The following is a 19,205-nucleotide window of genomic DNA, read 5'->3' as shown; positions in this document are numbered from 1 at the left end:
TTGAAGAGTACTGTATCTAAGAATACTTATTTTGCAGTGTATTCTTTCTAAATGTATCCTATATTTATAACGAGTAAATGGGGGGGGGGGGATTTCAATGTAAAGTGAGCTTAACATGAACTGTGTATTGTCTGTATGGGTGTTGCGCGTGGCTTTGCTCTGCCTCTTTAAGACTGATTCATGTTGTTACTGGTGAGCGCTCATCCAATAGTGGGACTGCACTGCACAAAGGGATCTACTCCCTCCCCCTGACATGATGCTGAAAACCATTACGCACAGACCTGAGACAAAATGCACTGCACTCGCTGCAATGTATTTAACAAAGGAATATAACCTGGAGTTCTGTACATTTTAAAATGTCACATTATTTTGGTGACGGCTTATGGGCGTAAGATGTATATCAGGATACTGGTATCAACGATCATTCGTCGTGTTTGGAAATGAGGACTCAAATACAAAGGAGAATTTTGTTCTGGCGGCCGCTGTGGCTGTTGTGTTTCGCTGTTTTGTGGAGCGATACAGACGCGCAGCTTCGTTATACAATACCGGAGGAGCTGAAGGAGGGATCTATTGTTGGAAATGTAGCTAAAGATCTCGGTTTGGATGTTTCTGAAATATCTAATCGTAAATTACGGATAGCATCTGAGTCTGGTAAGCAATATTTCAGTCTGAATTTGCGGAATGGCGAGCTGCTTGTCAATGAAGTAATAGACAGAGAAACCCTGTGCGGACAAAGCGCGAGCTGTGTGTTACCATTACAAGTCATAATCGAGGATCCGCTCCAGTTTTATCGTGTCGAGGTGGACATTCAAGATATTAACGACAACTCTCCAATATTCTTGTCGGAAATAAACACAATTGAGATACCAGAGTCAACATTAACTGGAGCGAGGTTTCGTTTGGAGCCTGCGCAAGATCCTGACGTTGGAACGAACTCCTTGCGCACATACGCGCTTAATAAAAATGAGCATTTTGTTATGCACATAAAAAACGACAAAGACGGAACAAAAGTCCCAGAAATAGTTTTAGAGAAATCTGTAGATAGAGAGAAAAATTCAGTGCACCATCTAATTTTGACAGGAATTGATGGGGGTGATCCAGCGAGGTCAGGTACCACGCAGATTACTATAAGAATACTTGATGCAAATGATAATGCACCTATATTTGAACACGATTTATATGAGGTTAAAGTAATGGAGAGCACAGTGCCGGGTACAATGATACTTACTGTAAAAGCTATTGACCTGGATGATGGTGTAAACGGTGAGGTTGAGTATTCCTTTGCGGCACATACACCTGAAATAATTCAAAATGTGTTTGCTATTAATCCAGTGACAGGCGAATTAGTCGTTTCCAAGAATCTTGATTATGAAACCAGCACCTCATATAAAATTGACATACGTGCTAGAGACAAAGGGCCACTTGCAATGGAGGGACATTGTCGAATCCAGGTGAATGTTTTAGACATAAATGATAATGCACCTGAGATCACCATCACCTCCTCACCCAAACCTGTACGAGAAGATGCGATCGCTGGAACTATGGTAGCGTTAATAAATGTTAAAGATTTGGATTCAGGCATTAATGGAAACGTAACACTTAGCATGTCACCGGGCACCCCTTTTAAATTAAAGCCAACCTTTTCAAACCATTACGCACTGGTGACAGATTCACAATTAGACCGAGAAAAGTTTCCTAGATATGATATTGAGCTCAAAGCGTCAGACTCTGGATCACCTCCACTGGTATCTAGAAAACTCATTACAGTTAATATATTAGATGTCAATGATAATCCTCCTGTTTTCTCTGAACGCGTGTACTCGGTTTACATTAAAGAAAACAGCGCCCCGGGATCAATTTTAGCATCAGTGACCGCATCAGATCTAGATACGGGAGAAAATGCCAAAATTGTCTATTCAGTTCTCGACACTAATACACGAGACGTAATTGCCTCTTCGCATGTATACATAAACTCAGACAATGGTAGTATATTTAGCATGCACTCCTTTGACTATGAGAAAATGAAAGTCTTTCATATAATCGTGCTTGCCAAAGATAACGGCTCTCCATCTCTGAGCAGCAACGCCACAGTTCATGTGTTTATTTCGGACCAGAACGATAACGCACCTGCTGTCATTTACCCGTCCACACTCATGGGGTCTGTCTCTCATCAGAGGATGCCCCGTTCTGCTAAAGCAGGACATCTCGTTACTAAGGTAACAGCAGTGGACGCGGACTCGGGTCATAACGCCTGGCTCTTCTACAGGCTCGCGGAGGCCACGGACGCGTCACTGTTCAGTGTGAATTTACATACGGGAGAGGTGAGGACTAAACGCGCTGTTTCAGAGCAGGACGACTCCTCTCAGAGACTGATGATAGAGATAAAGGATAATGGAGAACCGATCCAGTCCACCACAGTCACAGTGGATATACTGATAGAGGACGGGTTTCATGAGCCCATCTCAGACTATAGAGAGAAAACTATCGAGCCCAACAAGAAAAGCGGCAAAATCACATTATATCTGATCATTTCTTTGGCTTCAGTGTCCATGTTGTGTCTGATGACGTTTTTCATTCTACTGGTGAAATGTGCGCGAGGCAGTAGAGGCGGCTCAAGCTGCTGTATCAGACGAACTGATTCTGGATACAAGAACCCCAACAGAAACCTGCAGATCCAGCTCAACACTGACGGGCCCATTAAGTATGTGGAGGTTCTGGGAGGAGACATGATGTCTCAGAGTCAGTCTTTTGGCTCCTATCTCTCTCCAATGTCAGAATTCAGTGATCTCACCCTCGTTAAGCCCAGCAGCACCACAAACTTTACAGACACGCTAAACGTGCTTGATGCGTCATTACCAGACAGCGCGTGGACGTTCGAGAGCCAACAGGTGAGCGCGTGAAATTTTGCATATTTTGTATACATTTTGTGTGTGTGCATATATATTCTTTTTTCTATATATATATCGAGCCCAACTTTTCTTGTTGGGCTCGATATATATATATATATATATATATATATATATATAGTCGTAACAATGTAAAGTGAGCTTCACATGAACTGTATATTGTCTGTATGGGTGTTGCGCGTGGCTTTGCTCTGCCTCTTTAAGACTGAATCATGTTGTTACTGGTGAGCGCTCATCCAATAGTGGGACTGCACTGCACAAAGGGATCTACTCCCTCCCCCTGACATGATGCTGAAAACCATTACGCACAGACCTGAGACAAAATGCACTGCACTCGCTGCAATGTATTTAACAAAGGAATATAACCTGGAGTTCTGTACATTTTAAAATGTCACATTATTTTGGTGACGGCTTATGGGCGTAAGATGTATATCCAACGCTATCTCACAACCAATTCGTATGTATTTGTACGATGTGGCTAATTCGTACAAATTTGTACGACCTCACTCGTACGAATTTGTACGTTTTGTCTAATCCCCAGTGACGGTTAGGTTTAGGGGCGGGGTTTGAGGTAAGTCATTCGTACAAATACGTACGAATTTGGCAACTCGTCAAATACGTACGATTTAGCAAAAATCGTATGAATTCGTACGACTGAGGTCGTACAGATTCGTACGAATTAGCCACCTCGTAAAATATGTACGAATTGCCATGAGATCGGGTTGGTATATCAGGATACTGGTATCAACGATCATTCGTCGTGTTTGGAAATGAGGACTCAAATACAAAGGAGAATTTTGTTCTGGCGGCCGCTGTGGCTGTTGTGTTTCGCTGTTTTGTGGAGCGATACAGACGCGCAGCTTCGTTACACAATACCGGAGGAGCTGAAGGAGGGATCTATTGTTGGAAATGTAGCTAAAGATCTCGGTTTGGATGTATCTGAAATATCGAATCGTAAATTACGGATAGCATCTGAGTCTGGTAAGCAATATTTTAGTCTGAATTTGCGGAATGGCGAGCTGCTTGTCAATGAAGTAATAGACAGAGAAACCCTGTGCGGACAAAGCGCGAGCTGTGTGTTACCCTTACAAGTCATAATCGAGGATCCGCTCCAGTTTTATCGTGTCGAGGTGGACATTCAAGATATTAACGACAACTCTCCAATATTCTTGTCGGAAATAAACACAATTGAGATACCAGAGTCAACGTTAACTGGAGCTAGGTTTCGTTTGGAGCCTGCTCAAGATCCTGACGTTGGAACGAACTCTTTGCGCACATACGCGCTTAATAAAAATGAGCATTTTGTTATGCACATAAAAAATGATAAAGACGGAACAAAAGTCCCCGAAATAGTTTTAGAGAAATCTGTAGATAGAGAGAAAAATTCCGTGCACCATCTAATTTTGACAGGCATTGATGGGGGTGATCCAGCGAGGTCAGGTACCACGCAGATTTCTGTAAAAATTATTGATGCAAATGATAATGCTCCTATATTTGAACACGACGTATATGAGGTTAAAGTAATGGAGAGCACAGTCCCGGGTACAATGATACTTAGTGTAAGAGCTATTGACCTGGATGATGGTGTAAACGGTGAGGTTGAGTATTCATTTGCAGCTCACACACCTGAAATAATTCAAAATGTGTTTGCTATTAATCCTGTAACAGGCGAATTAGTCGTTTCCAAGAATCTTGATTATGAAACCAGCACCTCATATAAAATTGACATACGCGCTAGAGACAAGGGAGCGCCTGTCATGGAGGGGCATTGCAGAGTCCAGGTGAATGTTTTAGATGTGAATGATAATACTCCTGAGATCACCATCACCTCCTCACCCAAACCTGTACGAGAAGATGCGATCGCTGGAACTATGGTAGCGTTAATAAATGTTAAAGATTTGGATTCAGGCATTAATGGAAACGTAACACTTAGCATGTCACCGGGCACCCCTTTTAAATTAAAGCCAACCTTTTCAAACCATTACGCACTGGTGACAGATTCACAATTAGACCGAGAAAAGTTTCCTAGATATGATATTGAGCTCAAAGCGTCAGACTCTGGATCACCTCCACTGGTATCTAGAAAACTCATTACAGTTAATATATTAGATGTCAATGATAATCCTCCTGTTTTCTCTGAACGCGTGTACTCGGTTTACATTAAAGAAAACAGCGCCCCGGGATCAATTTTAGCATCAGTGACCGCATCAGATCTAGATACGGGAGAAAATGCCAAAATTGTCTATTCAGTTCTCGACACTAATACTCAAGACGTAATTGCCTCTTCGCATGTATACATAAACTCAGAAAATGGTAGTATATTTAGCATGCACTCCTTTGACTATGAGAAAATGAAAGTCTTTCACATAATCGTGCTTGCCAAAGATAACGGCTCTCCATCTCTGAGCAGCAACGCCACAGTTCATGTGTTTATTTCGGACCAGAACGATAACGCACCTGCTGTCATTTACCCGTCCACACTCATGGGGTCTGTCTCTCATCAGAGGATGCCCCGTTCTGCTAAAGCAGGACATCTCGTTACTAAGGTAACAGCAGTGGACGCGGACTCGGGTCATAACGCCTGGCTCTTCTACAGGCTCGCGGAGGCCACGGACGCGTCACTGTTCAGTGTGAATTTACATACGGGAGAGGTGAGGACTAAACGCGCTGTTTCAGAGCAGGACGACTCCTCTCAGAGACTGATGATAGAGATAAAGGATAATGGAGAACCGATCCAGTCCACCACAGTCACAGTGGATATACTGATAGAGGACGGGTTTCATGAGCCCATCTCAGACTATAGAGAGAAAACTATCGAGCCCAACAAGAAAAGCGGTAAAATAACATTATATCTAATCATTTCTTTGGCTTCCGTGTCCTTGTTGTGTCTAATGACGTTTTTCATACTACTGGTGAAATGTGCGCGAGGCAGTAGAGGCGGCTCAAGCTGCTGTATCAGACGAACTGATTCTGGATACAAGAACCCCAACAGAAACCTGCAGATCCAGCTCAACACTGACGGGCCCATTAAGTATGTGGAGGTTCTGGGAGGAGACATGATGTCTCAGAGTCAGTCCTTTGGCTCCTATCTCTCTCCAATGTCAGAATTCAGTGATCTCACCCTCGTTAAGCCCAGCAGCACCACAAACTTTACAGACACGCTAAACGTGCTTGATGCGTCATTGCCAGACAGCGCGTGGACGTTCGAGAGCCAACAGGTGAGATGAATACAACTTTTGCTACATTCAGAGCTGTCGTTTGTATCTGAATACAGATGTGTCTCTAAATCACATTGTGTTTTGCGAGTTTGCTATTGTGTCTTCTGTGGGTGCTAAGAACATATTTATTATGCACATTTCAGAACCACAGCGGTGGACAGCGACGCGGTCATAACGTTGATAGTTTGCCTAAATAGAATACTTTTTAACAGGTTGTTTTGAGATTCGTATTGGCATTTAGTGACTGCAGCTAGTTCATTTGGAGATAACAAAAGATTGAATTTAGCTTGATGTTTTTTTTATTTGAATTTAATTGTTTTTCACAGCACTATTTTGTGGATGCATGAGGGCACTTTCTATATAAAAAGAGTAACATTTGCTTATAGTGCAAACATTAAATGTAAAATGGAAACAAATGCATTTTTTTTTTTTACATTTGTATAAATGTAAGTAGCTACGCCTTTATAGGCGTTTTCTTTTTGTAACAATTCACAGCTAACAGCATTGTCAGGGGGAAAATGAGCATGTTCCCTTTAAGAGAGACTCTGTCCTCTATTGGACAGCTGCGCAGTGAGCTCAGCGCCAATGAGGTGCGAGACTACACAAAGGGATCTACTCCCTCCCTTAGCAGGAAAGGGCTACATTGAGGGTTATGAGCTGAAGGAGAATACACTCGCGGTTATGACGCTGATCACTAAAAAAACAACCCTTCGATCGAAATGGATTTGCGATCTTAATACAAGAAGAAAAATTACGTTTTTTTCTGGATATATGCGAAGCAATCATTGATGGAAAGGTTCAAATCACTGTGGAAATGAGAGGCATCCGAGTGTGGAAACAGGCAGCGCGTTGGCTGTTCGCTTTCTCTCTATTATGGAATACAATTGGAGCTCAAATTCGCTACACTATACCAGAGGAACTAAAGGAAGGGTCTGTTGTCGGAAACATTGCAAAGGACATTGGTCTGGACATTTCAGACATCGCTAACCGTAAGTTACGGATAGCCTCTGATTCTAGTACGCAATATTTTAGTGTGGATACAAGGAATGGTGAGCTGATAGTCAATGGTAGAATAGACAGAGAGGCGCTCTGTGGACAAAGCGCCAGTTGTCTGATGCCGTTACAACTGGTTATAGAAAACCCATTGCAGTTATATCGTGTTAATATAGAGATACAAGATATAAATGACAATGCACCGAGTTTTCATACAAAAGATAATGTTTTGAAAATAGCTGAATCAGTAGCTGTGGGCGCAAAATTTCCATTTGAAAGTGCCGAGGATTTAGATGTCGGTAGCAATAGTCTCAAATCATATACTTTGAGTAATAACGCTTTTTTCCGTTTAAATGTGAAAACACTTGAAGATGGTAAGAAAGTACCAGAGTTAATAATTGATAAACCACTTGACCGAGAAAAACAGTCTGTACATAAGCTCATTTTAACTGCATTAGACGGTGGCGATCCCGTCAAATCTGGAACTATTATGATACAAGTAATCGTTCAGGATATTAATGACAATGAGCCAAATTTTGAACAAACGCAATATAAAGCATCTGTTCAGGAAAGTACGACATTTGGTTCAAGCGTCTTAACTGTAAAGGCCACTGATTTAGATGAAGGTCTTAACGGCGAAATACAGTATCTTTTCGGAGCACATACACCAGATCACGTGAGAAACGTTTTCAGTATCAATGTTGAAACCGGAGAAATTACAGTGATTGGAAAACTAGATTACGAATTAACACAATTATACACGTTTGATGTCTGCGCTAGAGACAAAGGGAGCCCAGAACAGGAGGGCCATACTTCAGTGAGGCTGCACATCATTGATGAGAATGACAATATTCCCGAAATCGTTCTGACATCTTTACCTAGCCCAGTGTCAGAGAACGCATCAGTCGGTACAGTTGTAGCTTTAATCAACGTAAAAGACTTAGATTCGGGTAATAACGGAAAAGTAAATCTCACAATCTCCACTCGTTTTCCATTTAAACTAAAACCAGCATTTGACAATCACTATTCTTTGGTAACTGACTCATTCTTGGACCGTGAAGCTAATGCAGAATATGACATAGTATTAGTAGCGACAGACTCTGGTGTGCCATCTTTAAAATCTACAAAAACGTTAAATGTAAAAGTACTGGATGTGAATGACAACCCTCCAATATTCTCACAGTCCTCGTATACAGTGTACATAAAGGAAAATAGCCCACCAGGCGCTTCATTGTTTTCTGTGTCTGCGTCTGATATTGACCAAGATAAGAACGCAATACTGAGTTACGCAATTCTAGATTTGAGCTCAAATCAGATTCCAGCATCATCTTATTTTTATATTAACTCTGAGAACGGAACTATTTTCAGCATGAGCTCATTTGATTATGAGAAAACAAAATTTTTCAGTGTTATAGTTCAAGCTAAAGATCACGGCTCTCCATCTCTGAGCAGCAACGCCACTGTTCATGTGTTCATTTTGGACCACAACGATAACGCACCTGCTGTCATCTACCCGTCCACACTCATGGGGTCTGTCTCTCATCAGAGGATGCCCCGTTCTGCTAAAGCAGGACATCTCGTTACTAAGGTAACAGCAGTGGACGCGGACTCGGGTCATAACGCCTGGCTCTTCTACAGGCTCGCGGAGGCCACGGACGCGTCACTGTTCAGTGTGAATTTACATACGGGAGAGGTGAGGACTAAACGCGCTGTTTCAGAGCAGGACGACTCCTCTCAGAGACTGATGATAGAGATAAAGGATAATGGAGAACCGATCCAGTCCACCACAGTCACAGTGGATATACTGATAGAGGACGGGTTTCATGAGCCCATCTCAGACTATAGAGAGAAAACTATCGAGCCCAACAAGAAAAGCGGTAAAATCACATTATATCTGATCATTTCTTTGGCTTCAGTGTCCATGTTGTGTCTGATGACGTTTTTCATTCTACTGGTGAAATGTGCGCGAGGCAGTAGAGGCGGCTCAAGCTGCTGTATCAGACGAACTGATTCTGGATACAAGAACCCCAACAGAAACCTGCAGATCCAGCTCAACACTGACGGGCCCATTAAGTATGTGGAGGTTCTGGGAGGAGACATGATGTCTCAGAGTCAGTCCTTTGGCTCCTATCTCTCTCCAATGTCAGAATTCAGTGATCTCACCCTCGTTAAGCCCAGCAGCACCACAAACTTTACAGACACGCTAAACGTGCTTGATGCGTCATTGCCAGACAGCGCGTGGACGTTCGAGAGCCAACAGGTGAGACGCAGAATAATTAATTACCTCAGCATCAATAGATAACTTTGTGTGATTAATTTTCTAAACAGTGCATAAGATATACACATGATGGTGCACATGCTTTATAGATAGTGAGTGTGTGTGTTGGCTCAAAGATCGCTACCCAGTTTAATATTATCCTTTATTCGGATCCCCATTAGCTTCCACAAAGTGGTTGCTAATCTCCCTGGGGCCCGCACAGCCATCCAAGACAAAACACCATACAAATAAAATAAAAAATAAAATGACTCTAATCAAATCATCAAACTATCCCTCTTAGCAATAGCAGCACAATCATACAACCTATATCTACATATTTGTAAACCTTGTGCTTTTACTCTTCGTATGTTTATCTGAAATACATTCCAAGCAACAGAACCTCGATAAAGCACAGTTATTTTTCATCAAATTTGTATGTGGACAAGCTAAAAAGAGTTAAGCCTTACTCACTTGACGCGTTCTATATATCTAAAACCAACATAATATGCTTTTCAAAGAAGAAACAGGGTGTGTGATATTTGAGAACTTATATACCGGCAGTCATAAATGTAATTTATCCTTCACTAACAGCCATGATAATTTCCTATGCATATCAATAACATTGGCCTGAAATGGATAATGAAGCACTAACCTAGCTGCTCGGTTCTGAGCCATCTGAAGTTTTTTTTTTAAAGTGTTTCTCAGATGCACTTGACCATATCATTAGGCAGTACTCAAGATGTGATAAAACTAACGATTGCACCACATCTTTTAAAACCAAAGATGGAAGAAACACAGAACATCTGGCCACAGCTATACCTTTTCCCATGACGCTTACTATATGATCTACAGCATATTGTCAAGTTTCACACCCAGCACCTTAACACTTGTTACTTGTTCCACTGGACTCCAATTAATAAATAATTTCAAGTCAGCAACCTTAGTGATATTATTTTTCTTACTAAAAATGGTACATTTGTGTTTTTTTCTATGTATGAAATAAATTTATTAGTTCTAACCCAGTTTGTAATTATTTGCAACTCCTCACTTAAGTTCTTCTGGAGCTCAGCCGATATATGTACTGCAGAAAATATTGTTGAATCATCTGCTTACATAACTAAATTAGCATTATCAACAACACATGGTAAAACAACTTCCCTGTGGAACACCGCAGTAAGTATTTTTGGTCTCAGAAAAACCTCCATTATAAAGTACACTCTGTTTTCTATTAGGCAGATAACTTACGATCCAGTCAAGGGCTGTAAGTGAAACTCTAATTCCAATTCCCTTTTACTGTCACATATCATGTACACAAGTGTACTGGCAGTGAAATGCTTGGGTGCAAGTCTCTTTTACATGGCAGTATGATCAATTAACAATATACATAAATAACAATAACCACATTTATTAAAGTGCAGTGCAAGGATGAGTGAGATAAAAAATGCTGGGTTAAAAACAACCCAAGTTGGGTTGAAAATGGACAAACCCAGCAATTGGGTTGTTTTAACCCAGCGATTGGGTTGTTTTAACCCAGCAATTAGGTTGTTTTAAGCAAACATTTAACCCAACTGCTGGTTTAAAACAACCCATTCACTGAGTTAAAACAACCCAATTGCTGGGTATGTCTATTTTCAACCCAACTTGGGTTGTTTTTAACCCAGCATTTTTTAGAGTGGCATAACAGTTCAGTTTGGCAACAACAATATCATGGTCAATAACCTCAAAAGCTGCTGTAAAATCTAAAAGAACAGCACCCACCAATTTCTTATCATCTATACATCGGTCATGTGTAGGAGCAGTACAAGTAGAGTGTCCTGGTCTATAAGCATGTTGTGCATTAGCAAGCAATCCATTTATACTAAAATAATGTAAAATTTGCTCAAAAGTAATCTACTCTAAAATCGTACTCCAAATAGGAAGTATACTAATTTGAGCATAAACATTTTGGATAGAGGTCAACATCAGCTAGAATTTCTGTATAGGGATGTTTTTAGGATTTAGAGGAAACAGAAAAAAAAAAGGAAATTTGAAGACATTTACAAGTTTGATAAAACGTGACAGTGGGGGAAAAAAGAAACCACGTTTTAAAACGATATGTGTGCATATTTCATAATGACACTGGTAAATGCATAGCCTTGATGATCTAATAATGCCCAACGCGTTTCTTTAGCGGGGATATGTTTGTGGAGTACACTCTAAAAAATGCTGGGTTAAAAATAACCCAAATTGGGTTGAAAATTGACTAACCCAGCAATTGGGTTGTTTTAACCCAGCAGTTGGGTTAAATGTTTGCTTTAAACAACCCAATTGCTGGGTTAAAACAACCCAATTGCTGGGTTAGTCCATTTTCAACCCAACTTGGGTTATTTTTAACCCAGCATTTTTTAGAGTGTAGTTCAGAGCTCTGATGCTCTTCATTGAAAGAATGTTCTGTGTGTATCGCCTCTCAAGCACTGGTAGTACCACATGTATGATGTCGAAACAAACTCTCAGAGATAATGGCGACTGTTTTGGACTGTGTGTTCAGCACTTTGGACTGGACAGCTCCTGTAACAATGTGACGCTGCACAGTTTTAGGTGCTACATTATGGGTGTTGTTTTGGAAGACATTGTTGCATAATTTATTACAAACAAACAAAAATAAATAAACAAACAATGAATAAATGCAATTTGCTATAATAATCATTTACCAATTACATTTTAAGAACAACTAAATTGCCATTGCTATTCTCTAGCTATGTTCAAATGCTCGCCCTGTTACTTTCACATACTGTGTACAACAATACTTGTCCATCTAGCTACGAAATATATCTGAGATTAGCTGCATTGCATAGTTTCGAGCACAGTTCTCCACCAGATGCCGTAACACACACCACAGAGGGCTGGTTATGCCTTTAAGAAACAGCAAAGCATCTATTGGATGAGTGAGCGTTGAGCTCTGTGCCAATCGTGCTTCAGACCATACAAAGAGATCTACTCCCTCCCCCAGCCAGAGGAGGAGTGCAATGATGAGAGCTGTAGAGCGAGAGGAAACATGAACGCTTTATGAGGCGGATCACCACAACGAGGATGCGTTGAGTAGACGTTTATTTGAACATGGAGAACAGCATTCTGATTTTCTATGGATATAAGATAAAGATTTGTTGATGGGAATATCAAGCGCAACAGAGAAATGAGGCACAGGAAGATCAGAGAATGGAAATGGGCAGCGCTTTGGCTGCTCGTTTTCTCTCTATTGTGGAATACAGTTGGAGCGCAGATTCGCTACACAATACCTGAAGAGTTAAAGGAAGGATCTATCGTTGGGAATATCGCGAAGGATCTTGGTTTTGACATCTCAGATATCGCCGAGCGTAAGTTACGGATAGCATCTGAATCAAATAGACAGTATTTCAATGTGGATTCAGGGAAGGGTGATCTGGTAGTTAATGGCAGAATAGACAGAGAAACGCTCTGTGGACAAAGCGCCAGTTGTCTAATGCCACTGCAGATCGTTATTGAGAATCCATTGCAGATGCACAGGGTAGAGATAGAAATACAAGACATTAATGACAATGCACCGAACTTCCACAATAAAGATAGCGTATTAAACATTTCTGAATTGACTGCTCCAGGCGCTCGATTTACCCTTGAAATTGCGGAGGACCTCGATGTTGGCAGCAATAGCCTAAAGTCCTATTCATTGAGCAATAACAATTTCTTCCGTTTAAATTTAAAGACACTTAAAAACGGAAGGCAAATACCAGAGCTAGTGCTTGAAAAATCACTAGATAGAGAGAAACAGGCAGTTCACAAGCTAATATTAACAGCTCTAGATGGCGGTAATCCGGTCAAATCTGGCACATCTTTACTGCAAATAATTGTTCAGGATTTTAATGATAACGAACCAACGTTTGAAGTTGCTGCATACAAAGCATCTGTTCTAGAAAGCGCCGCTGTTGATTCAAGTGTGATTAAAATAAAAGCCACTGATTTGGATGAAGGTCCTAACGGTGAGATAAAGTATTCATTCGCTGCGCACACGCCTGAACTTGTAAGAAATATTTTTAGTGTGAACGCAGAAACCGGTGAAATAACAGTAACTGGAAAGCTAGATTATGAGACTACAAAATCCTATACATTTGATGTCTGTGCTAAAGACAAAGGGAATCCGCAGCTCGAGGGACAGTCATCGGTTCAGATAGATATCATAGATGAGAATGACAACCCTCCAGAGATTATACTGACATCTTTACCGAGCCCCGTGCCTGAAAATGCAACGGTGGGAACTGTGGTGGCTCTGATTACCGTCAAAGATTTGGATTCCGGTAATAACGGCAAAGTTGAGCTAATTGTCTCTAAGGATGTTCCTTTTAAATTGAAACCCTCCTTCGATAACTACTATTCGTTGATAACGGACTCATTATTAGACCGTGAGGTTCATTCTGAATATAATGTAGAAATATTGGCCATGGACTCCGGTGTTCCACCCTTAAAAACTGTGAAGACTGTACATGTTAAAGTAACTGACGTGAATGACAACGCTCCAATATTCTCAGAGTCTTCATATAACGTTTACATAAACGAAAATAATCATGCAGGTGTTTCATTGTTTTCTGTATCTGCGACTGATATTGACAGAGACAAGAACGGTATACTCACTTATTCAGTTCTAGATTTATATTCAAATCACGCTCCAGCATCTTCGTATTTTTATATCAATTCTGAGAATGGAACTATTTACAGCATGAGCTCGTTTGATTATGAGAAAATGAAACTAATTAGTATCGTAGTTCAAGCTAAAGATCATGGCTCCCCATCTTTGAGCAGCAACGCCACAGTTCATGTGTTTATTCTGGACCGGAACGATAACGCACCTGCTGTCATTTACCCGTCCACACTCATGGGGTCTGTCTCTCATCAGAGGATGCCTCGTTCTGCTAAAGCAGGACATCTCGTTACTAAGGTAACAGCAGTGGACGCGGACTCGGGTCATAACGCCTGGCTCTTCTACAGGCTCGCGGAGGCCACGGACGCGTCACTGTTCAGTGTGAATTTACATACGGGAGAGGTGAGGACTAAACGCGCTGTTTCAGAGCAGGACGACTCCTCTCAGAGACTGATGATAGAGATAAAGGATAATGGAGAACCGATCCAGTCCACCACAGTCACAGTGGATATACTGATAGAGGACGGGTTTCATGAGCCCATCTCAGACTATAGAGAGAAAACTATCGAGCCCAACAAGAAAAGCGGTAAAATCACATTATATCTAATCATTTCTTTGGCTTCCGTGTCCATGTTGTGTCTGATGACATTTTTCATTCTACTGGTGAAATGTGCGCGAGGCAGTAGAGGCGGCTCAAGCTGCTGTATCAGACGAACTGATTCTGGATACAAGAACCCCAACAGAAACCTGCAGATCCAGCTCAACACTGACGGGCCCATTAAGTATGTGGAGGTTCTGGGAGGAGACATGATGTCTCAGAGTCAGTCCTTTGGCTCCTATCTCTCTCCAATGTCAGAATTCAGTGATCTCACCCTCGTTAAGCCCAGCAGCACCACAAACTTTACAGACACGCTAAACGTGCTTGATGCGTCATTGCCAGACAGCGCGTGGACGTTCGAGAGCCAACAGGTGAGACAGAACAATAATTAACTCAGCATCAATAGATAGGTGTAAGCTATTTATTCTTCGAAAGTGCATAAAAATAATTACAGATCTGTAACCATTTCAAAAATGTGATGTGTGAACCGCTTGATTGTACTGGTTTGACCTAGGCTACATTATGAGGACGCAAAGTCCTTATATTGTGGTGTGTATTCAGGTTTCAGGACACGCCCCCTAGATTATGAGGATATTTTTTTGTTTGTTTTAAAAATGTGTGTGTGTGTGTGTGTGTGTGTGTGTGTGTGTGTGTGTGTGTGTGTGTGTGTGTGTGTGTGTGTGTGTGTGTGTGTGTGTGTGTGTGTGTGTGTGTGTGTGTGTGTGAGACGGGGATGGGGTTGGGGGAGCTTGGCTCAGATATCGCTTCTTTATTCGAGCATCACCATTTTAACCACTTGGAAATTTTAAGACATTTCTAAAGTTTGATAAAGCATAACTGCTGGTAAAAAAAAAGGAAATCATATTTAAAACGACATATGTGCATGTTTCACAATATCAGTTGCCTATTTGAGTAGTTCACTATAGTGTTTTATATTTATTAATCTATTTTGCCTTGAGCATCAACATTTCTAAACCCACGATTCAGCAAAGCTGTCATTGGCAGTTTTTTTTTTATAAATAAAACAATATTAAATAACTTATACTGACGCACAGTTTCCATGTTTAGCAACTTTTTCGCTTCACATTTTATGTCAAAACGCCCAGAGATAATAACGAAAGTTTTGACTGCGTTCAGCACTTTGGACTGGACAGCTCCCGTAACGATGTGACGTTGTGCAGTTTTAAAAGGCATTGTTGCATCATTCATTATTTTTTTTAAATACAACATTTAATTTGACACTGTATTTGCTCATCATTGAAAGGTCAAAAGAAAACGAAAAAACGTTCAATACCACATGCAAAACATTTTGCTATTATAATTATTTTCCACTGAATTTTACAAACAGATGATTGAAACTTACTCATTGATTATTTTAACGTCGATTTGTGTACAGAAACATTTGCCTGTCTATCTGAATCATTAGCCTGAGATTAGCTGCATTGCACATTTGAGAGCACAGTTCTCCACTAGATGCCGTAACACACACCACAGAGGGCTGGTTATGCCTTTAAGAAACAGCAAAGCATCTATTGGATGAGTGAGCGTTGAGCTCTGTGCCAATCGTGCTTCAGACCATACAAAGAGATCTACTCCCTCCCCCAGCCAGAGGAGGAGTACAATGATGAGAGCTGTAGAGCGAGAGGAAACATGAACGCTTTATGAGGCGGATCACCACAACGAGGATGCGTTGAGTAGACATTTATTTGAAAATGGAGAACAGCATTCTGATTTTCTATGGATATAAGATAAAGATTTGTTGATGGGAATATCAAGCGCAACAGAGAAATGAGGCACAGGAAGATCAGAGAATGGAAATGGGCAGCGCTTTGGCTGCTCGTTTTCTCTCTATTGTGGAATACAGTTGGAGCGCAGATTCGCTACACAATTCCTGAAGAGTTAAAGGAAGGATCTATCGTTGGGAATATCGCGAAGGATCTTGGTTTTGACATCTCAGATATCGCCGAGCGTAAGTTACGGATAGCATCTGAATCAAATAGACAGTATTTCAATGTGGATTCAGGGAAGGGTGATCTGGTAGTTAATGGCAGAATAGACAGAGAAACGCTCTGCGGACAAAGCGCCAGTTGTCTAATGCCACTGCAGATCGTTATTGAGCATCCATTACAGTTGCATAAAGTTGAAATAGAAATACAAGATATAAATGATAATGCACCGAACTTCCATACTAAAGATGCCACATTAAAAATATATGAATTGACTGCTCCCGGCGCACGATTTACCCTTGAAAGTGCCGAGGACCTCGATGTTGGCACCAATAGCTTAAAGACGTATTCTCTGAGCAATAACAATTTTTTCCGTCTTAATGTAAAATCTTTAAAAGATGGAAGAATGGTACCTGAACTTGTGGTTGAGAAACCTTTAGATAGAGAGAAACAGTCTATACACAAGCTAATATTAACAGCTCTAGATGGCGGAAATCCAGTCAGATCTGGCACATCTTTACTGCAAATAATAGTTCAAGATATAAACGACAACGAACCAACGTTTGAAGTTGCTGCATACAAAGCATCCGTTCTAGAAAGCGCCGCTGTTGATTCAAGTGTGATTAAAATAAAAGCCACTGACTTAGACGAAGGTCCTAACGGTGAGATAAAGTATTCGTTCGGCGCGCACACGCCTGAACTTGTAAGAAATGCCTTTACTGTAAACGCTGAAACCGGTGAAATAACAGTCATTGGAAAATTAGATTATGAGACTAAAAAAACGTATACGTTTGATGTCTGTGCTAAAGACAAGGGGAATCCAGAGCTCGAGGGACAGTCATCGGTTCAGATAGATATCATAGATGAGAATGACAACCCTCCAGAGATTATACTGACATCTTTACCGAGCCCCGTGCCTGAAAATGCAACGGTGGGAACTGTGGTGGCTCTGATTACCGTCAAAGATTTGGATTCCGGTAATAACGGCAAAGTTGAGCTAATTGTCTCTAAGGATGTTCCTTTTAAATTGAAACCCTCCTTCGATAACTACTATTCGTTGATAACGGACTCATTATTAGACCGTGAGGTTCATTCTGAATATAATGTAGAAATATTGGCCATGGACTCCGGTGTTCCACCCTTAAAAACTGTGAAGACTGTAAATGTTAAAGTAACTGACGTGAATGACAACGCTCCAATATTCTCAGAGTCTTCATATAACGTTTACATAAGCGAAAATAATCATGCAGGTGTTTCATTGTTTTCTGTATCTGCGACTGATATTGACAGAGACAAGAACGGTATACTCACTTATTCAGTTCTGGATTTCAATTCAAATCACGTTCCAGCATCTTCGCATTTTTATATCAATTCTGAGAATGGAACTATTTACAGCATGAGCTCGTTTGATTATGAGAAAATGAAACTAATCAGCATCGTAGTTCAAGCTAAAGATCATGGCTCCCCATCTTTGAGCAGCAACGCCACAGTTCATGTGTTTATTCTGGACCGGAACGATAACGCACCTGCTGTCATTTACCCGTCCACACTCATGGGGTCTGTCTCTCATCAGAGGATGCCCCGTTCTGCTAAAGCAGGACATCTCGTTACTAAGGTAACAGCAGTGGACGCGGACTCGGGTCATAACGCCTGGCTCTTCTACAGGCTCGCGGAGGCCACGGACGCGTCACTGTTCAGTGTGAATTTACATACGGGAGAGGTGAGGACTAAACGCGCTGTTTCAGAGCAGGACGACTCCTCTCAGAGACTGATGATAGAGATAAAGGATAATGGAGAACCGATCCAGTCCACCACAGTCACAGTGGATATACTGATAGAGGACGGGTTTCATGAGCCCATCTCAGACTATAGAGAGAAAACTATCGAGCCCAACAAGAAAAGCGGCAAAATCACATTATATCTGATCATTTCTTTGGCTTCAGTGTCCATGTTGTGTCTGATGACGTTTTTCATTCTACTGGTGAAATGTGCGCGAGGCAGTAGAGGCGGCTCAAGCTGCTGTATCAGACGAACTGATTCTGGATACAAGAACCCCAACAGAAACCTGCAGATCCAGCTCAACACTGACGGGCCCATTAAGTATGTGGAGGTTCTGGGAGGAGACATGATGTCTCAAAGTCAGTCCTTTGGCTCCTATCTCTCTCCAATGTCAGAATTCAGTGATCTCACCCTCGTTAAGCCCAGCAGCACCACAAACTTTACAGACACGCTAAACGTGCTTGATGCGTCATTACCAGACAGCGCGTGGACGTTCGAGAGCCAACAGGTGAGACGCAGAATAATTAATTACCTCAGCATCAATAGATAACTATATGTGATAATAGTATTCTTCTAAATAAAATTTAAAATATCTTGCAATGCACTTTCAAATGTGTGACGTTGCACACTTTTGATAAGCGCGCGCGCGCGTGTGTGTGTGTGTGTGTGTGTGTGTGTGTGTGTGTGTGTGTGTTTACTTGGCTCCGAGATCGCTTCTCTGGTTTATCTGAGCCTCTATTTTGGACAGAAGTCATCATCATCTAGAATGTCTTTAGTTTTTTTATTTATTTATTTGTTTGTTTGTTTCTTGTAGGGGATATCGTAGAGGAAACTTTGGCATGTTGAGATAGTTATACGCT

The 19,205-nt window shown here is 41.3% G+C and overlaps 2 protein-coding genes across 21 annotated transcripts in view; both read left to right on the top strand.

Annotated features, from left to right (window-relative positions):
- Positions 1 to 19,205, top strand: part of LOC307118589 (protocadherin gamma-C5-like) — a gene marked incomplete at its 5' end in the record, with an annotated part of 138,416 nt that overhangs the window by 100,373 nt on the left and 18,838 nt on the right. For 2 of the 20 annotated variants that reach the window (XM_079804252.1, XM_079804266.1), the window contains one exon: positions 6,771 to 9,377. The exons of 17 other annotated variants lie outside the window; for them this stretch is intronic. In XM_079804252.1, the coding sequence (XP_079660378.1) occupies positions 6,939 to 9,377 (2,439 nt within the window). Of the gene's footprint in view, positions 1 to 440; positions 2,889 to 6,770; positions 9,378 to 19,205 lie in introns of those variants that run through there. One more of the 20 variants, XM_079804268.1, reaches the window with a different exon arrangement.
- LOC307118595 (protocadherin gamma-C5-like) lies at positions 3,677 to 6,133 on the top strand (the record flags this gene model as incomplete). Its single annotated transcript, XM_079804277.1, has 1 exon — positions 3,677 to 6,133. One exon carries the CDS (start codon positions 3,677 to 3,679, stop codon positions 6,131 to 6,133), a length of 2,457 nt encoding a protein of 818 aa, XP_079660403.1.

This window comes from Gobio gobio (genome assembly GCF_949357685.1).
Source record: "Gobio gobio genome assembly, chromosome: 22".
Classification (NCBI taxonomy): domain Eukaryota; kingdom Metazoa; phylum Chordata; class Actinopteri; order Cypriniformes; family Gobionidae; genus Gobio; species Gobio gobio.
Note: the sequence above shows the minus strand (reverse complement) of the source record. Positions and strands in the feature narration are given on the sequence as shown.